Source organism: Nylanderia fulva, unplaced genomic scaffold (assembly GCF_048542155.1).
Source record: "Nylanderia fulva isolate GAGA-0341 unplaced genomic scaffold, ASM4854215v1 Scaffold73, whole genome shotgun sequence".
In the NCBI taxonomy this organism is placed as follows: domain Eukaryota; kingdom Metazoa; phylum Arthropoda; class Insecta; order Hymenoptera; family Formicidae; genus Nylanderia; species Nylanderia fulva.
In genome coordinates, this window is record NW_028190841.1 from 87,211 (window position 1) to 113,137 (window position 25,927).

Below are 25,927 nucleotides of genomic sequence, written 5' to 3' on the forward strand. Positions count from 1 at the left end.
TGTCTCGAAATATCTAGATTCACGTCGGAGAGAGCGCGCTCGCCCGTCCACGGCCGCGCTGCCTTCGGTGTGGCGACGAAGAGGACCCGAGTCGGAGAGGAGAAGGAGGACTCGCGGTGACGAAGAAGTTCTCGAAGAGGAAGAACGAGAGGCGGCGGAGGAAAAGACCCGGGGGCTCCCCCGACGACGACGTTACGGTCTCTCGACGACGATGCGCCTCGTCCACGTGTTACGCAACGTGTGAACGCACACCTCGGCTCCTCAGCGTCGCTACTGCGGGTAATCGCGGGAACGGAGAGGACCCGATGACGATGCGTCGCCTCGATAAATTCAGGAGGTTATGAGAGCGCATTCTTCCCGATCATCATCATCGTCGCTTGAAAATTGACGCGGGTTCAATTAACCCTCGAGGATAATTCCCCACGTTACGTGACAAAGACACTTTTCCCGACAAAGACACTGCTCACGAGCGAACGGAACAAAAGTGATATGATGAAACTGAAAAAGTAATGGCGGTGATTCTTTTCCGTCACTTGCTGACTGACAGTTCTTGCGTACTTTGACGTTTAATAAGGTGATGCAAAAATACGGAAAGAAAATTCTTTCTAGAATGAAATTATATATATATATATATATATATATATATATATAAATATATATAAATCGCAAAAAAAAGGGGAATAAAAAGACTGACGATTGTTTTCTACCAGCCGTTCTAATATCTGACGCAATGAAGTGTGCAACAGAAAAAACCCCATTCGCGACCAAATTCACTCGATAGCGATACGAGGAGACCTCTCTATATATATATACATACACGTAAACGAGAGACTCTCCGTCTCTCTCGCACCGAGTGTTTACGATTATCCGTGAGCCACTGCGGCGCCATTTTAAATTCTCGCGAGCGAACGACGTGACGTTAGCCACGAGGGGAGAAGATATAAGCGAAGTGGTGCGTATATATCAAGTGTGCGTTCGGACCCCTTTCCCCTTTGCCGCCCCGCGCGAATCGTGCGTGCGTGCATCGTTTTTTGATTTGAGTGGCGAGAGATTCTCGCGCGTGTACATATATATAAATATAAATGGCGGCTGACGAACGATGGTACTTTACGAGAGAGCAGCTTGCAAACACGCCGAGCAGGAGACACGGCATCGATGCGGACAAGGAGCTGAGTTATCGCCAGCAAGCGGCGAATTTCATCCAGGATATGGGCCAGAGACTCGTTGTGTATCCTTTTTTCATGCATCTCATGTCTGAAGAGCGAAACAACTTGCATTCTATTTCTCCTTTTTCTTTCTTTTTTTGTTTTTTTTGGTAGATATAATTTTTTTAATATAAAATAAATATATTGTGAAAGCTCGTTTTGCTAAATTAATAAAGAACAAATTAACAAAAGCTGTTTTACGAGCTAAGTATTGGATGGGATTTATTTTAAATTATACATCTATAATTCTGAGATGTGGAGTTACCACATCTCAGGATTATAGATGTATAATTTAAAATAAATTCCATCCAATACTTAGCTCGTAAAACAGCTTTTGTTAATTTGTTCTTTATTAATAATTTTTTTAACTTTGCGACACGCCAGAAAAATCGTGTTTTCGAGAAACACGTGTCTGTCGTGAAGATGCAGGGAGACAATGGATTTTGACCATATTGGAATTTGTGGTGCATTCCAGGTATCGTAAACGATCATTCAATGAAAATTTCTAGGGACGTCGAGAGGGAAACCTTAGCTGGAGGAGAAACTTCTGTTGATTTTTTCTTTCCTCTTTTTGAGCAAAAGCCCAAAATCAGTGCGTGTCCATATATTGGGTCTGTTTTCAGTCAAACTGGCTGCACTGGTTTGGAGTTTTCTTCTTTCCTTCCAATGTGGAGTGAAACAGGTGAATTCTGCACCATCGCAGCCAGTTTAGCTGAAAAGAGCAGACCTATTGAATGGTAATTGAAGAAATATTGCTCAAAACATCAGTGTGTATCCACATTTCAGGTCTATTTTCAGCTTGAATTGACTGCGCTGGTTTGGAGTTTGCTTCTTTCCTTCCGATGTGGAGTAAAACGGGTGAATTCTGAACCATCGCAGCCAGTTTAGCTGAAAAGACCAGACCTTGAATAGTAATCGATGAATAATAGAGAATATCCAGTCTAATTTGGTAGTATAAATTACAAATTCGAAATACTAATCTGTTGATATATCATTGAAGCAATCACATCTTGTCACTCAAATATTTCCTTGCTTGTATTTTGTATCGCAGTAACAGATCTGAATTTTTGTTTTCTAGGGATATTATGCAGGATGTAACAAAATACTGTCGCTACTATTTTAGGAATGTGTTTTCCTCATTGAAATGAAGGAAAAAGTTCATATAAACATATGTCCTCTAAAATGATTTTTCAATTTATCTATCGTCCTGTCAGTTTGATAATTTTTGGAAAATAATTTGCCCATTTTGCTTGGACAAATTATTTCCTATTGATAATTCTATTCTATTTTCTATTGTAAAAACAAATTAATACTTGTAATTATCTTAAGTTTTGATTCAAATGTAATTGTAATGTTGAGAATGCACTTTTGGATATATATTTATATTGTCTAACTTATTTGTTCATTTTGATGACTCGATATGCTGAAGTAGCAGTACACACTTTTGTTATATCCTGTAGAAACAATTTTAAATGTTACTTATAAGTTATTTAACGCAACACTATCTTTGCAGGTCATTACAAGCAAGTTGTCAAAATATATTTGGGAGTAAAAAATCTGTTTATTTTTATTTGAGACTTTTATATATCATGGATTTTTACAACTCTTCAGAATGTAATCCTCATCTATGTTTATTCTTCTACGTCCTATGGAAAGAGCAGTTCTTTTTTTTCAATATATTTATTTTAAAAAATTGTTAAAATATATATTATAATTTATTAGTCGAGAGGAATATTGTGGTTTTATATATTATAATGTTTTAATTTCTCTTTATGTCTTGGATTTATTTCTTGGTGATATATTAATAGTGTGATATATGATGAACTTTAGAATTGTTACCAAATCTTATATAAACTGAATTTATTATTACGAAGAAAAAAAAACCATGTTTAAACAACATTGAACACAGTGAAATTGAGTGTTGGATGTACATGCAAATGAAATTAAATAAATTCTTTTATACCTCTATTGTACCATATTTAATCTTACCATTTTTAAATTAATCATCAAATTTCTAACAACATAGTAGATTTATATAGTTCGTTTTTTTTATTTTTTATTTCCTTTCTAATTTAAGGCGAATTTTTAAAAAGAATTTTTAATACTTTCTTTTTGAAGAATTTGAAGATTACTGTGATAGGATTTTTTTTATTTATTATTTATATATTAGTATTATGAGTTATATTTCAGAGAAAGAAAAGATAGGATGTAGTGCGAAAATGGGAAAATTACATATATTTTTATTAGATTTTGTATTGAAACATCAGTGCAAAGAAATGATCGTTTACGATATCCTAATATCTAGTAAACTAAAGTGGTTTGAAAATTTTTATAAAAATATTTGTGTAGTCTTTGCAGAATGTAATGTATATATATGTATAATTTTTTTTACATGTCCTAATTTCAGTGTTTGTTTTTCTACTTTTGTTCAACTTTAATTATATAACATATATATTTGCATCGGCATATTCGTCATACCGCGATGTACTTTGCGTCCACGAAATTAATTTTTTCGTTGGTTTAGGAATAGTATCCTTGGTTTGGATCTTTAATTCTTGTAATACCCCCTTTAATTTAAAACCCCTGTAAAGCTATAAGGCGAGAAAAATATTGTTCCCGATTCAGCCGTCTTTCGGATCAATATTTTTCTCGCCTTATAGCTTTACAAAGGTTTTAAATTAAAGGGGGTATTACAAGAATCAGAGATCCAAACCAAAGATACTATTCCTAAACCAACGAAAAAATTAATTTCGTGGACGCAAAGAACATCGCGGTATGGCCAATATGCCGATGCAAATATGTATGTTGTATTTATGTATGAGGCCGAATTATATATTCTTAATATTATTCAATTATATAACTATGTTCACATATATACATTACATATAGACACATATAAATTATATATATATATATATATATATATATATATATATATATAATGAAAAATTATATATATATAAAATAAAATTTATATGTATCTATATATAATGTATATATATGAACATATTTATATTATTTATTTTGTCTGTATATTGCTCATCTATTTAATTATATTTCCTTTTTTATCTTATTATGTTTACTTATTTATTATTGCTTTATCTATTATTACTATATCTATTCTTTTATCTGTCTAATATTTTGGAAGGAATAATGCACTAACAAACTAATAATTAGAAATAATATTAATTTTGGAGACTAACTATTATATGTATATAGAGATATTAAGTTTTGTAATATATAATTATTTATATAACAATATTATTTAATAGAAATTATGTTACAAGATGAACAATATAAAGATAATAATCACATAATTTTTAATTGCTCTCTATTCTAAATAATTTATATAATTTTTCATCGATAAATATAACAATTCTATGAAAATGGAGTTTTTCTTAATTAATGAAAATTTAGATCACAATTATGTATCAACACAGCTATAGTCTACATGCACAGGTTTTATGTATTTCATTCGCTGACCCAGTTCCACAGAAATTCTATGGCTGTGGCAGCACTTTTCTTAGCAGCAAAGGTAGAAGAACAGCCACGAAAGTTAGAACATGTCATAAAAATTGCATATACGTGTCTTCACAGAGAAGCCTCACAACCTGACCCCAGATCAGAAGTGAGTTTCAAATGATGTGTAATTTATAATTATACATTTTATCCTATATCCTTCATATTTGTATCTTACTACGATGAATTTTATTTTGCAGCAATTTCTTGAGCAGGCCCAAGATCTGGTGTTCAATGAGAATGTACTTCTACAGACTTTAGGATTTGATGTCGCAATAGATCATCCGCATACACATGTAGTTAGGTGCTGTCAACTAGTGAAAGGTAGAGATTAAATTCTCCGCATCTCAATTTTGGTTTAAAACAGTATTGAATTATATACAAAATATTTTTATTTTAGCAAGCAAAGACTTAGCTCAAACGTCGTACTTCATGGCGTCCAACAGGTAACATAATTCATATTATTTTTTGTATTTTCTAAAACTGTATACAAGCTTATCATTGTATTGCAAGCAAGATTTGATTCGCAAATCTATTAAATGATTATGCATATTTTTACCTTTTTTTATACGAGTATGTCTTTTCAGTTTACATTTGACGACAATGTGTCTGCAATATAAGCCCACAGTTGTCGCCTGCTTTTGCATCCACCTCGCATGCAAGTGGTCCAATTGGGAGGTAAGAGAGTGTATACGTCATCAATATGTACGTAAATTTATGCAACATAATCAGAGTGTGATGGGAATGAAAATTGTAACGTCTTAGGTAGCAAGCGCACGTCATTTTGACATCGAATGACGTCAGTTTGCCACTTGGGATGATCGATATCATATTCATTGTACTTATGAGTTTGCCAATTTATAGCCAGGTTGCAAACTGATGTCATTAAACGTCAAAATGACGTCATTCGACATTATTAAACGTTAAAATGATGTGATTTCGACGTCGAATGACGTCATTTTGACATTTAATGACGTCAGTTTGCTATCTGGGTATCTGTTCATTTTTTTTAAACGTAACGTCAACATGTATGATCCTCTAATAGACACTTCTTTCTCTTTACGCGCAGATACCTCAAAGTACTGAAGGAAGACAATGGTTCTGGTACGTAGACAAAACCGTGACGGGGGATTTACTTCAAGAGCTCACGGACGAGTTCCTACACATATTCGACAAATGTCCATCGAGACTGAAGAGAAAGATCATGAGCATTTCCGCGAATCAGAGTCCGACCGTTCATCATCCGAGTCTCCCGAATTCGCCATTTGTAAGTACCTCGTTACATCAATATTCTAACAATTCTGCTTACGCATTTCTTATTTCATTTATTTATCTATTTTTTTTTATTTCATTTCATGACTCGCCTCGCAATCACAACATCACGAATGAAATATATTTCCAGTTGAAATATCAATGGGAAGATTCTAACTTGTTTCCCCTTCCTGGACAGGACGCCGAGCCGCGCAGGACAATACAATCGCCGGCGGACAATCCCGGCGCCGCCACCGTCGCCCACCTGATGCGCTTTCACTCCATGGAAGGCGTTCCCGGTCCGTCCGGCATGGCTCACTCGAGCCGGTCTCACCATACGACGACGGACAGCGTCGCTTCGAGCTCGACGGCGACCTCGAGTCGCTCACATCACGTCTCCTCGGAGGGCGCCGTCGCCCACTCGAGTCGCTCCCACCACGTCTCCTCGGACGGCGCCGTCGCCCACTCGAGTCGCTCCCACCACCAGGAGAAGCAGGACGAGAAAAAGGCGGTCCCGGGGCCGTCGACGTCCAGGACGGCGATGGATTATCGGGAGTACCGCGAGAAGAAAGAGCGCGAGCGTCTGGAGAGAGAGAAGGCTGCAGCCGCAGCGGCCGCTGCGGCTGCGATCGGGTGCCACATCCCCGATCCCGGCAAGCCTCCTCATCACTCGCACCATCACAAACCCATGCCAAGCGTGTCGAGCAAGCATCAGATGCCGGTGCAGAAGGGCACAGGGGGTCTCCATCACAATCATCATCATCGGTCGGACCTGAAGGTCGGCCAGCCGGTACCGCAGAGGCACTCGACCAGCGGGTCTCATCCCAGAGACCCCAATCGACAACGACTCTCCCGAGAGCACAACATCGCTCATTCCTCGTCGCACGCTCACGTGAACCTGGACGGCTCGGCCGAGTCCCACCGATCCGACACCGCGCAGGACTCCTTGGGCTACGGCGGCTTGCCGGAGAAGCTGAGCAACAACAACCACAGCGGGCACAGACTGAACGCGATGGACGGGAAGCACCAGGCGCACGACAAGCGGCTGTACCGCGGGGAGGATCCGCGGCTCAAGTCCGCCAAGTACGCGGACATGAGCAGGATGGAGAATCAGCGACGGAAGACGGAGGAGCAGCGGTGCGAGGAGGTGCGGAAGCTGATCGAGAAGCCGCTGCCGCCGCCGAAGCAGGCGGATATGCCGTACCTGATAAACGCCCAGAAACAACAGCAGCAGCAGGCGCATCACTCGAAAGGCTACAATCAGCAGCAGGACAAGAGCGGCTCGTCATTCGATGCGAAGCATTTGGCGGCGATCTCTCAAGACGCGTCGCCGAGCGCGGTGAGCCAGCAGAAGTCGGCCGCGTCGGCCAAGACGCAGCTGTACAACCAGCACACCGTCCAGGGCGTGTCCCAGATTCTCAAGGACACCATCAAGAACGGTAGTTCCCAGTCCTGCCTGAATCTGAACAACGTGGACGACCAGAAGCCGGAGAAGCGACCACCGCGAACCGCGGCGCCGGGGCACGAGGAGAATCTCGTCGAGAAAAATTCCGTCGACGTGCACACCCCGCCGCCGCCTCCAGGCAAGCATAGATCGCTCTTCAGCCCGGAGACGCCGACCAGCCGGGAGCCGCAGCCCGGTGCGAGGCCGACCAAGTCGAAGCAGAAGACCCTGCTGTCCGCGAGCGCGGCGAAGCTGAAGGAACGCGCGTCGCCGTTCGCGAACTCCCCAGGTGCCCAGGACGCGTCGGCGATGAAGCGGTCGGCCTCCAGCGATGGCATGTCGACTTTCGCGTCCCACAATAAGAGGGCCCGCACGTCGAGCAGCGGCGAGACCGCGGTCGAGCTGAAGATAAAGACCGAGATTAAGCAGGAGGAGAGTTTGGAGGCGATGAAGATGCTGGGTCGCGTGCCCGATCTGATCCAGCCCATCCGGGACGGCAATAATCCATCGAGCAACAGAAACGGCGCCGGTGCTGCACCGTCCTCGTCCGTCGTCAACGATCTGAAGCCGCCGCCGGAGCTCATCAAGCCTTTCGACTCGGACCAGCCGCGCTTCAACGCGATTCCGTCGCAGACGCACAAGGTCACCGCCGTCACGCTGAACGGGATAGACTTGAACTCGATCAAGCAAGAGTTCCCGGAATATCGCGTGAAGAGAGAGCCTCTGGAGCAGCATTACATCAAGAAGGAACCGGGATCCGTGCAGAGACCGTCCGAATTATCGCTGAACTCTCAGTTGCAGCCGAAGTTCGAGTTCTCGTCCCCGATCAAGTCCGCGCAGAGTATAAGCGCGCTTCTTCAGCAACCCCTACCGCAGATGCCGTCGCTCTTGCAAGGTCTGCCGCAGCTCGACAGTCAGATACCTTCTCAGGTGCACCAGGAGCAGCAGCAGCAGTTGCAGTCTATCCATCACCAGCTGCCGGCGACGACTCCTTGTTTAGTGATGCCGACCGTGAGCGACAGTTTCACCTCGATAGCCTCGACAGTCGACATCAGCATTCTCTCCGACGGGGTGTCGATGATACTGCCGAACAGCAGCAGTATCCCTGAAGTAGCGACGTCGGTGGTCGCTTCGAGTTCGGTTCACGCCCCGATGACGGTCGCCGCGGTGGAGGAGAAGCGGTCCGAGCACCACAAAAGCGAGAAGAAGAAGAAGAAGGAGAAGCACAAGCACAAGGACAAGGAAAAGAGTAAGGAGAAGCACAAGCATAAACACAAGGATAAGGACAAGGAGCGGCATCGGGAGAAGAAGGAGAGGAGCGAGGAGGTCGCCGCGACGGCGGCGGCGCCCATCAAGATCACGATTCCCAAGGACAAGCTGAACCTGAGCACGGATACCTCACCGAGCGTTCTCGGCGGCGCGAGCTCCTCCTCGGAACAGAACAAGAACATATCGCCGCAAGGCACGGGTCTGAAGATCAAGATACCCAAGGAGCGGCTGAAGGGCACCGACAGCGTGTCCAGCTCGCCCGCGCAGCAGGTTCAGGGCTCCCTGAAGATCAAGATCCGTACCGACGGGATCTCCAGGAGTTCCGTGCCGCCGCCGGCCTCATCCTCGACGAACGGTTCCGGCCAGTTCTCCAGCGAGACGACGTCCGTGAACGAGATGACGACCCGGAAGCGCGGCCTCGAGGTACATTTGTCCGGCGACGGTCTGATACCTGGCAGCGGCGATTCCTCGTTGCTGAAGAAGCTGACGGTACCCGGGACCAGCTACGGCCAGAGCCACCGACCACCCGGGGAACGGCAAAACGGCAGACATTATAACTCCGGCAGCAATAATAAGGTACGTGGTAGAGGCGGCCGTCAGCATTACGACGCTCGCAATTTGCCACCACCACCACCACTACCGCCACCGCCACCACCCCATCACGCGACTTCCGGTCCACGTGGTAGCGCCGGTGGTCGCTACCAACGTGACAATTACGGTAGTAACAACCGCGCTCATCAACAGCATCAGCCACCACCTCCACCCTATCAGTCCCACCAGACCCACCATCATCGCGCACCCCATCATCATAACGCGAGGGGGGCCTACGTTGACCAGGCGGAGTCGTACTTCTACCCCAATTACCCGTCCTCGTTGCACTACGTGTATGATCCCGCGTACCAGCAATACTACCAGCAGTTCCAGCAGTCGTCCCAGTACCCCACCATGTATCCCCCGGCGGGAGGCGCCTTGATCATGACCCCGGACGGCAGCGCCATCAACACGTCGCTGCCGCCGCCGTCCTTGATCCCGGGTCTGCAAAGTTTGGTCAACCATTCCGCGCCTGGTCAGTCGCGTCAGGACGAGGGGGCGCCTCCTCCGCCTCTAGAGCCCCCGCCGGTTCCTCCGCCTCTGCCCAGCGGACCCCCGCCACCGCCGCCTCCTCCGCCTCCGTTGGAATAATTTTTTTTTTTTTTTTTTTTTTTTTTTTTTTCCGTCCTTTGACTTAGGAAGAATCATTTTATATACATATATGTATATATAGGACCCGATTTAGTCGAACGACGTCATTAAACGTCAAAGTAACGTTGTTCGACGTCAGAATGACGTCATTGTGACGTTTAGTGACGTCAGTTTGCTACCTAGGGAGTCGAATTTCTTTCAAGGTCACGAAAGGTCGAGTTGCTAATGAATTTTATTACGTGGGATTATTGAAGTTTCTTTTGCTCTTTGGTTTTGACGGGTGGAGATAAAGTGAGCGTCATAACCACTTAGTGACGTAGGGTCCTAGGAAGCGGGAAAGGGTAGGAATTTAGGATTAACTTTTAAAAAAAAAATAAAACATTTTAATAAAAATAAAATAAGAAAAATACAAATTTGCCTTTTTAAAAGGACAAAGAATATTATAAAACATTAAAAAAGAAAGTAAATTTTCTTTGTAAATTTTTTTTTATGTGTTTTTATTTGTATATTTTAGGACAATTTTTAGGCTATGAATTTTACCACGTGTGATTATTGAATTTCCTTTTTTTCGTTCTTGAATGATGAAGATAAATTGATCATCATAATCACTTACTGACATAAGGTTCTAGGAAGAAATAAAAGAATGAAAAAAGAAAAAATTTTAATTAATAAAAATAAGGTGAATACAAATCTGTCTTTTTTTAAAAGAACGCAGAAAAATATAAAAAAAAAGTTTTCTTTAAGACTAATTCAAGGCTCTTTAATATTACATATATAAATACAACTAATTATAAGAAAGGCTTTAAGAGCCGCACGCGGATGTTCCTGCGTATATTCCAACGAAAATTTTAGTTGAAAATAAATCTTTTCTCTCGCAATTTTTCTTTAGATGGATTAAAGGGGTTTTATAAAATTAAATCTCAAGTATGAGAATATTTCAGATTTTTAAGGTCTGGGTAGTACATCAAGAATAATACGTGCCTTGTGCACAACTATTTATTTCCAACGAAAAATAAATTTTATAAATACGCAAGAACATCCACTCTCAAGGCCTTAAGGCCTTTCTTAGTTGTGTTTATAAATTTTCTTTGTAAACTTTGTATATTTTTATTTGTACATTTTAGGACAATTTTTATGCTACGAATTTTACCACGTGTGATTATTGAATTTTCTTTTTTTTGTTCTTGAATGATGAAGATACAGTGATCATCGTACTTACTGATACATGTATGTCACTTATTGTTAGGCCCGATTGTACCAACGTCATTTTGATTTTAAGCAAAACTTAAATATATGTTTGTCTTTATTTATTTAGAAAGAAAGATAAAGATAGATACATATGTAAGTCTCACTTAAAACTAAAATAACATTGATGCAATCGAACCTTACTGCTTTCGTTTCTTTCTTTTTTTATTTTTTCTTAAAAGGACGAAGAAAAGTATAAAAAATTAAAAACTAAAATGTGGATAGCAAATTTAAAAAATTGTAAATTATCTTTATAATGTTCTTTCTATATTTTTCTTTTGTATATTTCAGGACAATTTTTATGCAATGAATTTTATCACATTTAATATTCAAAGTACTAATTGATGAAGCAAAGTATTCATTCACAGATCTTAAGAAGAAAGGGGCGAAAAAATTAAAAAAAGAAACTAAAAAGAAAATACAAAATTAAAAAAAAGTAAATTTTCTTTTTAATTTTCTTTGTATATTTTACTTTGTATATTTTAGGATAATTTTTATGCAATGAATTTTATTGCATTTAATATTCAAGTTCTTTTCGTCCTAATTGATAAAGCAAAGGATTCATTGACAGATCCTAAGAAAAGGGGCGATTTGAGATTAACCTACTTTCAAATAAAAAAACGAATAGAATTTTACAAAAATAATTTTAATTATAAAGAATAAAAACAATTTTTCAATTAAAAAGAGTAACAAAGATATTGAGATAAATAACAAAATGTTTGTAAAAGAACGGAAAAAATATTTAAAAAATTAAAGAAATAATTAAAACAAAATAAAAAATTTTTTTAAATATAATTTTTTTTGTACATTTTGTTTATTTCTATTTTGTATCTATTTTGTAGTTTAAAAATAAGATCAGAAGTTCCGTCATGTTCTCATCATTGAGCTTAATATCAAGAAAAACATCAAAATTAGTAAAAAGCAAAATATCATGTCTTATTTGAAATTGGATTTTGTGAGAATATATTTTATTGTAATAATACTGTAAAAATCAGTCATAAAAATTATCATGATAAAGTTATAGAGACTTTGTCAGAAATCAAACAAAGAAAAGATAGTAAAAAGATCTTAGAGAGCGAATTAAATTTAATTTTTAATGTTTAAAATATTTTTTATTTTACAAAAATTTTTGTATAGACACAAAAAATTTGCTCTAATTGGGGCGAAAAGAGAAAGAGATAGAGAGGGATGAAGGAGGAAAAATATAAAAAAGAATTTGAATATCGGATAAAATTCTTTGGCAACTTTTCGTGATTTAAATGGGACTCAAAGAAGAAAAAAAATTCTGTTCGTAAAACAGAAAGTCAACAATCGTATACATGTATGTACATATTTTATATTAACAGAAATATTTCTTTTTTTTTTTTGTCTTTTGCTTTGCATATTTTTTTGTATATAGTTATTACTTTCTATGTGTATGTAAGTACTTGATATAAGATCACGTTTCAATAGCAACGTATTTCTCTTAAAACAATCATGTATTTTATTTTTTTTGTCATTTTCATCGGTGTGTGCCTTTTATTTTAATTCATGAATTTTTGTCCACGATTTTTTTGTTTTTTTTTAGATTAATAGTTTTTTTCTGCTGCGTTAGATATAAATATTTTAAATACTTTTTCTTTCTTATACATTTTTCATTAGGTGAACGGCTCAATGGGGAGCAATTAATTTTTATTGACTGAATAAATGTATAATATATATGTATATATGTATATAGCGCATAAATATTTTTGTTTTTTTATTTTTTAATGCAAAACCTGAAATCCTTTCAATATACGAACTGAAACGCGAGACTGTGACGTCGTTCATCGTTTTTCGCAGAGCCACCCCAAAAAAATCGCTATTAATTTTTTTCTTCTCTTAGAGTTTGCGAAATAGTTGAAGTAGTAGAAATAGTAGCATGTAACACACTATTGTATACTATTTACTTTTTATTACACAACTGCTTCGATTGTTTTTCTCTCTCTTTCTCTTCTCTTCTTTTTGTACACGTACAGGGTGTCACATAGGAAATTGCTGAAACTAGTCAGCTGTTTTTTTTAATGGATGCAGTTATTGAGAAAATAAAAATTGTTGGAAAGAGGAAAGTCTACAGTTTTTAATGCGGATGTAAATAAAATGTTTGTACACCAGTTTATTTTATTGATAAAAAGTAATGAAAAAGTGCTAATAATCACATAAACTAATGATAAATATTTTCAACAATGCTAGATTTAATGGCAGCTATTAAAAGGATTGTCAATAACATGAAAAATGAAATGTTAGAAAAAGTTTTTACGAGTTTTCGTAAAAGAACAATATTTTGTACAAATTCAAATGGTGCGCACTTTTTTCAATAAAATAAACTGACGTACAAACATTTTATTTACATCCATTAAAAACTGTAGACTTTCCTCTTTTCAACACAATTTTTGTTTTCTCAATAACTGCATACATTAAAAAATGACTGATTAGTTTCAACAATTTCCTATGGGACACCCGGTATATAATGTTCTATATATTGTAGACAATCTTAAAATTGACATTTCATTTCAATGTTTTAATTCTATTGTAGTAAAACTATATATGTCGATCATTGTCAGTTTACGTGTCTGGAAAACTATGAAAAACTACACAAATAGTTGCGTGGAAACTGTCCAATTATCTACAACCTCAATTTTGCATATAGACATTACAAAAAATTGAAGTTAAATTTGAATAGCTATATAAACGTTTGACGTGGTTTACAGTATTTTATATTTAGGTCTTCTGACTTACATTCTTCTTTCAAAATTAGATTCAGTGTTGTAGCTCCTACTAAAATCCCCCCAAAAACCAGCATGACCGACATATTGTAAGAGTATGCTATAGAAATAGACTCGCTCTTGCTTTTGTTATTACACTTTCCTTTTTGATATATATAGTAATTTTAAAGATTATAAGTTGTGAATTATTAAAATAGAAAAAAATATATCTATATATGTATAAAATATAATTTTCAAAAATCGAAGGAGAGGATCCATGATGAGATCCTTTACATATAAATAAATAGTATTTTTGTATAAATTCAAATGCACACTTTAGAAATATTGTGTATTATACTGTCATTTAGATTTGAATTCTAATCTACGATTTATTGTTTAGATATAGAGTTTTGTGTTACATATCGTGTTCAAAACTTGTATATAATTTTGAAGATTTTCAAAAAATTTTCCAATTAGAGCTATCTGTAACTTCTCGCATCTGACGTCACAATTCCAACATGGCCGCGGCGAGGACTCAGGAGTCTTAAAGTGATTTTTCCTCGAGACATACTTTGCAATTGTAATTTTATACTCTTGCAGTTAGTATTTTTTTTTTATTCTTTAAAAAATCGCGAGAAATTTTTTGAAAATCATTTTCTTTTTTTTAGACGTCCCTACATTTTTACATTCTTACGCTTTACTTTTATTACGATATATCGCATAATAATAATTAACTACCAGATATATAATATGTATATAAAAAACCATTTTTTAAAGAGAAGTACACAGCATATATATATATATAAGTTTACGGCCATAGTTGCGACGAAGAAGAAAATTGTTTGCGTGGAAGTTTGAGAAAAAAGGGCACTGCCAGACTGATAGACGAAAATATATACATATAACGAAGAAGAGAGCGACTATAATTTCCTATGATAAGTGTCGAATGGTGTCATTTCCGAAAGTATTTAGTTAGAATTGTGAGAAACGATTACATATTTATACGAAGAAATATCGATTGCGGAGAGGAACCACAAACTCTTTTGTTATATTTAATCGGAGATTATTATTATTTATATAATTTTTTGATTAAATTTTATGTACATTTTTTTCTCAACGAGATATAATGTGTGGAATTTTTATATAGAACAAATGTTGACTCAGGAATAACTTGTTGATTAAATCATGCGATATATATTTCCTCTATGTTTGTATACGTATTTATATGGATACATACGAATATTTTTTAAGAATTGTATATAATATACGCGCAGAAAGCGATATTATATCGAAATCGTGAAAAAATGTATTGTTGTTGTTGATTGTTATAAATATTGTCACGATTACTCTATCGCGTATTTTTCAACATACGCAAAAGATTTAGTTGATTGCGAAGAAATCGCAGAGGATTTATGATCAACAGTATATATAAAGATGATGATAGTCTTCTTTACTGATATGATATCCTCTGTCTGTGTTTTTGTGTAACTATGTATAACTTTTTCTTCCCGTGTAAACTCGAATATATTTTAAACATATATATGTATTATATGTATGTGTGAATACGTGTGAATATGTGCATGTAGATCTATTAATTTCTCTGTGAGCTTCACACAAGGATCACTATTTATATTTTAATTATCATATCTACCTTAATTTAAATCTCTTTATCTCTTGATCTTTATACGTTTTTTCTCACATATCCATTGCTTTTTTATTTTTGGTTGATTTTTAAGCGTCCACTGATGTTTTTTCTTCCTATCTGTTGGTTTACTTCACTTTGACTTCAATTTGATATTTATCTAATATCTAATAATATAGAAATATTATTTAATAGCATTAAAATCTTAGTAAGCTATTTTGAATCAGTTTTTCTTCAGCAAACTTCTTCTCTTCATTTTATAACACATATAATAAAATGCAATTGCGTACTTTATTTCACTTATTTTAGATTTTATTTTTTTGACATTAAATTGTCAAAGATGTGTCAAATTAAGCTTTCTCAAGAACTTATTACTTTTTTCTTATTTTTTTGAATTATTTTTTCTGATTCTTTTAAATTACACTTTTTGCTTTTTCATCTTATTACTATGCAAACTAATACATATATATGTTAGATTAATTCTGATATAGACATATTAGTTTTCGATAATATTGAAGTTTACACGGAAAGCGAAAATATTTCTTATTAAGCATAATGTACTTTTACAATCGCGGCTTTTCTTATCGTGTGCAACCGAATATTTCAACTTTATTTTAGATAATCTTTATATAGTATGTATATATATATATACATACTATATAAAGAAGAAAAAAATAAAATATATATATATATATATATATATATATATATACACATTCGATATTTTATAAAAAGTAAAAAACCATTGTTTTTTCTTCGGAGTGCGATATTTTAGCGTCTTTTGAAGAAAAACCTTTATGCGTCGCGATTTTGAGAAATGGCGCTTTCAACTAATGCAATAAAATGGCGCGTCTCTTCTGTGATTTAGCCATTTAAAGCAATTTGCAAATTAATTAAGCGATTTATATAATTTTCGTTTATTAATTTCTCAAATGTAAATCTATGATATTGCTAGTATTGCGTGAAACAGAATATATACAAACAGAAATCACGTGCACGGTGAAGAAACTGCGTAATCGTACTGTGCAAACACGACGATAATAGCGCAAAGACAAAATAATTGCTAAGGTAAATCTCTAGTTTTTTTTATATATATATTCTGTGATCGTGTAAGAAATTTAGAAGAAAAATATATATGTTTATATATACAGGGTGTTTCAGAAATAGATTGCTAAACTTTAATAACATATTCTACTTATCATAAGGATGAAAAAAATCATACAAACATGAAACTGGAAAAAAATAATTTCCAGCAATTTCATTAATGATGTCTGTCTTACAAAAATAAATAAAATATATAATATTTTTAATATAAAATATTTTTAAAAATAATAAAAAATAAATAATATTTTTATACTAATAACGAAATAAATATAATTAAAATAAAAAATATTTTTAACTTTGAGAGAGAAAGCTTTTTCCGACTTATGTTTACATAACTTTTTTCATACTTATGATGAATAGGATACGTTCCTAAAGTTTGACTACGTATTTTTGAAACACTCTGTACATATACATATATTTGCATGTTAATAGCGTTCGATCACATCGCCTTTCCTAATTAACGCGACGAATTTTTGGACCAATATCCGGAGCTTGATTTTGTGTGGCGAAAATTTTATAACGGCCTTAATTTTTGTATCGAATTAATGATATCATGATAGCGAGCAGTTACCCTCGATTTAAAAAGTTGCGACTTGGTTGAGAGATTTCGTCTTAATAATAAGAATATATTATCCAAAAATAATTGTCTCAAAATATTTAGTGTCGCAAAATTAGCTAAACAATGGCGAGCATGTTTTAAAATAAAAGAATGTGATTTGAAATTTGATCTGTGATTGATGGCAAAGGTAAGATATTATGAGCGAGAGAGAGAGAAGGGGGGGGGGGGAGATAGAAAGATATACAGAAGAAATGTAATAAGCGTAAAAAAAAAACGAAAGAAATATGTTATGCATATTGTAAACATTAGAAATATGTAAGTTTTTTCTGCGTTTTCTCTAACGAAAATATTTTCAGTCTTAAAAATTTATAATTTTTTATCAATAGTTGAGATACTTTTCTAATGACGTCATTCGACGTCTAATAACGTTACTTTGACGCTTAATGGCATTATCCAATATCTAATAACGACATTTCGACGTCTAATGACGTCATTAAACGTCAAAATGACAGTTTACTACTTTGGTATCCTGTCGTGCAAAAAAAAAAGGATTTAGATTTCAGTTAACGGTTAATTTATTGAATAAATTAGCGTACACATACATATATTAATGTTTCTAAACTGCTGTCCAGCAAAATGAGTGTTTAAACAAGCGATAGTCACACTAAATTGCGTACGAGCTCACGCGCATGAGCGGCGGATGTGAATGAATCGAGGGATATGAATATTAAGGTGCAAGTAATTCTCGCCAAAAAAGGAAGAAGAAGAGATATACATATACATATGTAACGCGAAAACACACTTATTGCTGCGTAAATTCTGTATACAATGTGTATTCGCCACTTGTCACGTACGCTACCTGTCTAAAAAAAACAGACGCAGAAATTGTTAAAAAAAATATCATATAATTATAGAAACCTGAAATATCTTTATTTTAATGTAATAAATATATTTATCTTCGATTTTGCACTCAAAAGACAAATATATATATATATATATATATATATATATATATATATATATATATATATATAAAATATACATACATATATACGAACGAGAAGAAAATTATTTTTATCAGGAACCATCACACTCACATAGACACAATATATACACATACACAGAAGGAGAGAAGGTTATACAGCAGGAATCGTACCGTGGCACGTGGTCGAGCAAAAAAAGAAGAAAAAGAAATATAAGAGCAACGCAAATAAAATGTCTGTTCAAACGAAACGTACCTTAGTGATTATTTTGTCTTTTTCTTAAACCATATCATATATATATATATATATATAAAATCGCACACCGTACCGTTATCGCATTTCTTTTATATGTATACTAACACCCCAAGTAGCAAACTAATGCCATTAAACGTCAAAATGACATATGCTTGCTACCTGGGACATCACGGCTTTAGTATATTATATATGAATACCATATTACGATGATTTATCATATAAGTATCACGCACACCAAATATAAAAATTCGGCAAAATTAAAAAAAAAGATTAATTACGTTGTTGCTCTCATGTCATTTGATCTTGTTATTGCTTGGTGAAGGGTACATTATTAGGACAATCGTTGCTACTATATTGTTATACGAGTGCAATTATTGCGTTATTGCTGCTTATTGTTGTAACAGTATTATTATCAATTGTTCTGCGATGTGTAAGTATGCGTGTGCGTGTGTGTGTGCGTGTGTGTGTGTGTGTGTGTGTGTGTGTGTGTGTGTGTGTGTGTGTGTGTGTGTGTGTGTGTGTGTGTGTGTGCGTGCGTGCGCGCGCGCGTGTGTACATGCATGCATGCATGCATATGTATGTGCATGGGTATGGCATGAGCATTAGTAGCTATAGTAGGCTATGCACTTTTATGGTGTTTAAATATTTTTTAATATTTATATATTTTTTATTTATAGAATTCGTAAATTAAGCTTCTCATTCGTTCGCAGCTTCATTAATTTCTGTCTCGATACTCATAATCACATTCGCGTGAAAGATCATCACAAAATATTCCAACACGTTATACTCCCATTTTTTTCTCGCTCGCATTATTACTTAATCGATTTGTTAATCATTAAATGCTACTACGCGTTTTTTTTTCGAAAAACTTCATCCAATATGCTAGAATTAATCTTAAACGAAATCTTTCACAAATTATCCATTATTCTTTTTTCCTTTTCAAATTGAATTCTTGCGAAAAACCTACAATAGACATGCAAAAGAGAGAAATTAAAATTTGCGTCATATTCGTGTTTAATAAAAGTTTATGTAGATATTAAAAATCTAAAAGAATTCTCTTTATCCCAAGTAGCAAGCCTACATCATTTTGATGTCGAATAACGTCATTAGACATTAAAGTGACGTCATTTTGACATCTAATGATGTCAGTTTGCTACTTGGGATTATTCTCAAAGATGACTTGGTTGTTTGAAAATATATTATAATGAATATATGAGACATTTTGTGTTTCATAATGTGTCAGCTGTTTGTCATCGAGTGTTAGAAAAATTTTTTCCAATCCCTACATTACTTCATATAGAGCAGACATCCCCAGATAGAGTCATGTCCAAAATTGGTGCATGAGACATCTTTAAGATGTTTTTAAGATGTCTTTGGGATATTGTATCATAAGATTTTTCAAAAATGTCTTAAAGATTTTTTAACGATGTCTTATGCACGAATTTTGGACATGGTGCTATCTGGGATCACATCTTTATTTGTCGTTTTCAGGAAAGACACACGTCCAGCCATCACAAAAACGCCAGCAAGCATCTATCGCAGCAGTTTCATGCAACGTAGTATGCAGTTGGACTGAAAAAAAATAAGGAAGTGTCACGAGTTAGTTTGTATCCCGTTGCCGAAGAGGAAGGAGCGAACTTTGAAGCTTCCGGCGAAAATTTGTTTGAACGGAGGCAGAAAATACCTACTAGCGATATCTCTTGGAAATATATTTGAATAATCCGGGAAATATTGCCTGATGCCATCGATCATAGCCTCAATAAGGATTATCTCTTCACTCGCGTTTTTCTTCCTCGTCTTCTTGATTCTTTTATCTTTTTTTCTTTCTCCAAGTTCAGTATTGCGCAATAATCTTCAAATATTTCACATTTTAGCTGAAGCTATAAGCTTGAAACCTTTTAGCTGATAGCTTCAGCTATAATTATGAATTACATTCGAAATTTTTTCTTCTCTTTAATTCGAATCTTTTACTTCAGTTAGTTCAGTTATTTTTTCTAAAATAGCTTCTTTCAAGCTGAAGCTATAAGCTAAAAGATTTCAAGCTTATAGCTTCAGCTTGAAAGAAGCTATTTTTAGAGAAAATAATGACACTAACTGAAGTAAAAAATTCGAATTGGAGGGAAGAAAAAATTTCAAATGTAAATCATGATTGCGAACATAATCTTTTATAGCTGAAGCTATAAGTTAAAAGGTTTTAAGCTTATAGCTTCAGCTTGAAAGAAGCTATTTTTAGAGAAAATGATGACACTAACTGAAGTAAAAAATTTGAATTAGAGGGAAGAAAAAATTCCAGATATAAATAATGATTGCGAACATAATCTTTTATAGCTAAAGCTATCTTAAAATCTTTTAGCTTTTTTTTTTAAAGAAGCTATTTTTAGAGAAAATGATGACACTAACTGAAGTAAAAAATTCGAATTTGAGGGAAGAAAAAATTCCAGATGTAATTCATGATTGCGAACATAATCCTTTGATTCACTTGTCTCTTCCATTCGCATAATTCGAATTTTGTTGCAATCAAGTGCTGAATCTTAAACGAAGGTGATCCTTGTTGATGATTGTGATCGATGTTCCACCGCTTGTGTCCTAAATGAGAACTAGTTATTAATAACGTGATAATTATTGGCGGACTTATTGTCGATTGTAAATATTGATGTTGAACACTTCGATATTTTCTTAGTGCGAGTTGATTCGAGAGGTATTTAATTTTATATATTTGTTTTTCCATCTCTCCCTCTCTTTAATTTACAAATAATCGATAAAATTGTCATCTACAAACATCATCTGCAGTTGTTAAATTTTTACAAAGAAAAATTGACACTGAACTTGTATTGCTAAATAAAAGAATATGGAAGAAATATTCTTACTAACTCGCACAAAAATAGCGAAGTGTCGAGTCGATAGAAAGCAATTGATTAATATAGTGATTGATAAAACTGAGGAGTGGACTGTAGATTATTTCGGACACGATAGAGAATTTTGAAGGTAGACTTGAGACGAGATTTCAGTGAAGACAGAATCTTGATAATGAAAAAAAAAAAGAAAAACGAAAATAATTACGATAAAAATTATTTTTATATTCTTTCTTCGCACTATTTCGTCGTCTAATTAGATAATTATCGCCGAATATTCTTGGCTTGTAAATTGATCGCCAAACTGTTGGTTGATTTGTTGCAGAAGAAAATTTTGCAATTAATTTTCTAAGCTTAATTTATAGCTATGTCCAATGAAAATTTTCAAGTATATTATATAGCAACAACTCTCCCCGAGACGCGACTCGAGTCGCTCGATTCGGGTTAGATAGGAAAATTACACTTTTGCATCGCTGGGCTCTTATACCCTTATACAGGGTGATCCGTTTTAATTTTTGTGTTGAGATTTTTTGAAAAGGTTTTTTTCGAAAAATGTTTTATATGAGAGAGAGAGAGAGAGAGGGAGAGGGAGGGAGAGAGAGAGAGAGAGAGAGAGAGAGAGAGAGAGAGAGAGAGAGAGAGAGAGAGTTGTAGGATTTCGAGCAAAACGTTTTGTCATAAGCATAATTTTATTCCAAGCGGAGGTTTTTCTGAAATTTTGAGGTCATTATTAGTTTTCGAACGAAATCACCATAATTTCCTTACACAAAAATTAATTTCTTGTTACGTTTGGCGTTGAAAAATTTGTTGGAATAGAATAGTCAACAAACGAACGGTTTACAAGATATTTTATGCTTTATTTGATAAAACACATTAAATATATCATAATTATTTTTATTTTTCGATAAATATAATTTTCTGCATAGAATAATAAAATAAATCATGTGATGTAAAAAATATACTTTTATGATTTAAAAAAAGTTGCAATTATGGTGACTCCGTTTAAAAAAAGTATAATAATGACCTTAAAATCTCTAAAAAAAATGCCTTATCTGGAATAAAACTATGATTACAATAAAACGTCGAAATCCTATATTTTTTATATGAAATATTTTTCGATGGTAGCGTTGAAGAAATCTCAATGCAAAAGTTAAAATGGGACACCCTGTACACATATATAAATTCATAAGTGCTATTATAAGTTTCTTAAGTTTTTCTAAAGTAAAGTAAGTTAAGTAGTCTTATTACATTAGGATTAAGAGTCGTTTTTTCCCGACTCTCCAACTACGTTATGCATTTAACAATGCCTTATTTCCGGCTGTGTTTTAATCGATATTTTGTCTCTTTCATTTCTCTTCACACACATACGCATTGACGATGTCGTAGAGAGAGATACGTCATTCATATTTTTTTTCTTACATTATAATAATTTAATGAACCCTCCGGTTTTCAACAACACTTATTTCATACTTCATCAGAGTCAATTTTATCGATGCTTTATCTTGTTGTTACCGATTGTTCCGCGAGATAAAAATTTAACGATTATGTATCTCTACAACGAAACGATCGATTCAAAAAAACATACAGACACATTCATCCACGCATATACATACACACATATTCACAAATACAGTGAAACATCTGCTCGACGATAATATTTATATATTCGTCTTATATATTATATATCCTGTAAATAGTTCTCTACCTGCATAATGTAGTAAGTAAATATAATAATATTATGTAAGTTAATAAAGTAAGATTGAAGAACGATAAAGTAAATATTGATATTATCTCAACAGACTGTAAATAAAATTATTTTGTATGCCAAAAGAAACCAAATGAGAATAAATTACTTCGATGCACATGCAGTATCACGCAGAAAGCCGAATGCATATATATATATATATATATATGCACGTAGGGGAAGTTCCCTTAACGCCGGACGGCACCTAATACCGGACGTATATCATGTCTATGTAAGTAAAAACGCGATCGAATGGTTATATCGGTGATAGGGATCACTATCCCCTTCACTGCCCTATCGCCGATATAACCATTCGATCGCGTTTTTACTTACATAGACATGATATATGTCCGGTATTAGGTGCCGTCCGGCGTTAAGGGAACTCCCCCTACACATATACAAACACATACACACATATATGAGTCGAGTGCTCTTTAAGATGTATAGTTACGCTACGAATAATTATCTGCGAAATCAATATGTATACGTATGCGATGATTCGTACATCACCGTATATTATTATATACTTTGTTAAGCGGTATACGATCTTTATTAGAGTACCAAAACGCAAAATTTCATTCTCGACCGACGATCGTACTTTTTTTCTTTTTTTTCTAAGGCTCCTGGGTCCTCGCCGCGGTAATATTAGATTGTGACCTCAGAGGCGAGAAAATGCACACTGATCCCAGGTAGCAAACTGACGTTATTAAGGGCCGGTTGTTTCAACTCTTGGTAAATTTTACTCGACAAGTAGCATATCTTTGTCTCTTTTTTTAGAACTTATTTGAAAAGAGACGAAAATATGTTACCTGTCAGGTAAAACTTATCGAGAAGTTGGAAAAATCGGCCTTAAACGTCAAAATGACGTTAGTTTGCTATTTTGGAGTGAGGAGCCAGGAGTCTCAATAACGATCGACTTAAGTCTCTGACTTAAATGTCAATTATATGTAAGAAGTTAAGCGTAAAAATTATATATTACGGATTATATTGCGTGCGCATTGTATCCAACAACAAGATACGAGACAGAAGAAATGTTGAAATCTATTGCGTTTATTTGTAGGTAGCATTTTTTTATGTATCAAAAGCCGAAAAAAACCCAAGAAACGTCGAATTATATCATTAGAGTGTTTTTTTTTTCGTTCCATCGTGGAAGCTTAGGATTCGCACGCGTAACTTCATGTCTTGACTCCTCCTCTTTTTTTGGATTTTTTAAAATAATATGCGACAATTGTTCTTCGAATTAAATACATCTATATACGGACATCGACAATATCGATCTGTATATGATTTGAGAGAGCGACGTAATAACAATGCAAGTGATATATCGTGTTTTTTTTGCTAATAGACAGATTTTTTACAAAATTTTGATTTGACAAATTCGAACACCGGCGCGATAAAATTGCAACGTTACGTTTTGCGCAATATGGCGGAAATATTTTATAATTTTTATCATGATAGAAAGAGAGTGTGAGTGAAACGATGCAAGTTTCTATTTTATCGCGCTAATAACAATAATTATTTTGGCGAAACTTATCGTGAGAAGAAGAGAAAAGAGAGAGAGAGAGAGGACGAAAAATAGAATTAGATATTTTTTTCTTTTCTTAGCAATTTTTCGTTAACACTTCTATTTAGATACCTCTCGTTAATTCGCAATTATCATGATTTTGATTTAAAAATTCGAGCTATTGAATGAAGCAACACATGATAATGTTTGTTTGTATATTCTTGCATTGCGTATAAAGAAAAATATAGTAAAAACCCGCTGGAAAATTTTTGACAAAATAATTTTATCAATGCGAAATCAGACGCAGTTTTTATTGCATAATTAAATACTTAAATAACGAAATAAACATTTTATACGATATTGTTTCAATTTTTTTTTAATTTTCAAAAATCTATTTTGACATTGATTTTTTTTACTTTATCAATATTAATATGTTGATACCATTAATATGTTAACATAATTATATTCATGAGATGCGCATATTTGAAACGTTACTTCATCCAATGACTCGGTATTCAAAATTTATAAGTAAAATCCTTCAAATGATAATTAGAACATTCAAGGACATAAAATATTAAAACAAATAACCGAATATTAAATTGCGAATAAAACGACCCAGATAGCAAGCGTGCGTCGTTTTGACGTTAAAGTGACGTCAGTTTGCTATATTTTTGGGGAACGGCGCTCTCTTATTTAAGAGGAAAGAAGGGGAGGGGGCGAAAGTTGATAGTGAAAGTTGATAAGAATCATTGTCCACAATACTGTACATAATAAACTCTAGCTATAAGGACTTAGAAAAAATAACAAACAACCGATGTGCACACTGAGATGAGAGGAGGGAGGAAGAAATAATGTAACTCATTATTATTACTGCTCGTAAATCGTCCGTTTCGCGATTTTTACCGCGAATATAAGTGTTCTCGATCGCGAATCGCCGAAGAAACTTTTGTTCGCGAAATATTACTATTATCATTATTATTATTATTATTATTATTATTATTATTATTATTATTATTATTATTATTATTATTATATTATTATTATTATTATTATTATTATTATTATTATTATTATCATTATTATTATTAATATTATTATTTTTATGTGTAATATGTAATGCGCTAGTAATAGCGTGTAGTATTTCATTCAGATTTACTTTTGATTTTTAACCGCAATAATGTAGAATTCGCGCCGTCATTACAGTTTATATAGTTTTTCACATTTTTTTATTTCCGATTTCGTAAGATATACGATTTGGAGTTGCGGCCGTGATATGATTTTTCCAATTTGTAGTTCAACGCGATCGAGGACCCGGCTGAACCGATCGAGTTTGCCTAGTTTAAGGCGGCGTTCAAAAAAAAGTTATCCTCAATAAAGAGAGAAATAACAAACAAACGATCATAAAACTATATCATCAAAGGCTTTTTTATCACCTCCTTTTATTTA

General features: G+C 34.9%; 1 protein-coding gene across 2 annotated transcripts; it reads left to right on the forward strand.

The window, feature by feature from the left end:
• LOC114936641 (uncharacterized) lies at positions 1-25,890 on the forward strand. Of its 2 annotated transcripts, none has more exons than XM_029309883.2 (8): positions 1-1,228; positions 4,623-4,833; positions 4,925-5,048; positions 5,125-5,170; positions 5,312-5,402; positions 5,794-5,991; positions 6,127-9,264; positions 19,873-25,890. In XM_029309883.2, exons 1-8 carry the CDS (start codon positions 1,083-1,085, stop codon positions 19,939-19,941), a joined length of 4,023 nt encoding a protein of 1,340 aa, XP_029165716.2. In that variant the 5' UTR covers positions 1-1,082; the 3' UTR covers positions 19,942-25,890. The 2 variants fall into 2 exon arrangements, with proteins under 2 accessions (XP_029165716.2, XP_029165717.2); XM_029309884.2 differs by having other exon boundaries at positions 2-1,228; positions 6,175-9,264.
• Positions 25,891-25,927: the final 37 nt, after the last annotated feature.

Excerpts from the sequence above, each read along its gene's own strand:
- LOC114936641 (XM_029309883.2), top strand. The coding sequence starts at position 1,083 with ATGGCGGCTGACGAACGATGGTACTTTACGAGAGAGCAGCTTGCAAAC. Across the intron at positions 5,049-5,124 it reads GTGCTGTCAACTAGTGAAAG|CAAGCAAAGACTTAGCTCAA; the intron begins GTAGAGATTAAA and ends TTTTTATTTTAG. Across the intron at positions 5,403-5,793 it reads GCAAGTGGTCCAATTGGGAG|ATACCTCAAAGTACTGAAGG; the intron begins GTAAGAGAGTGT and ends CTTTACGCGCAG.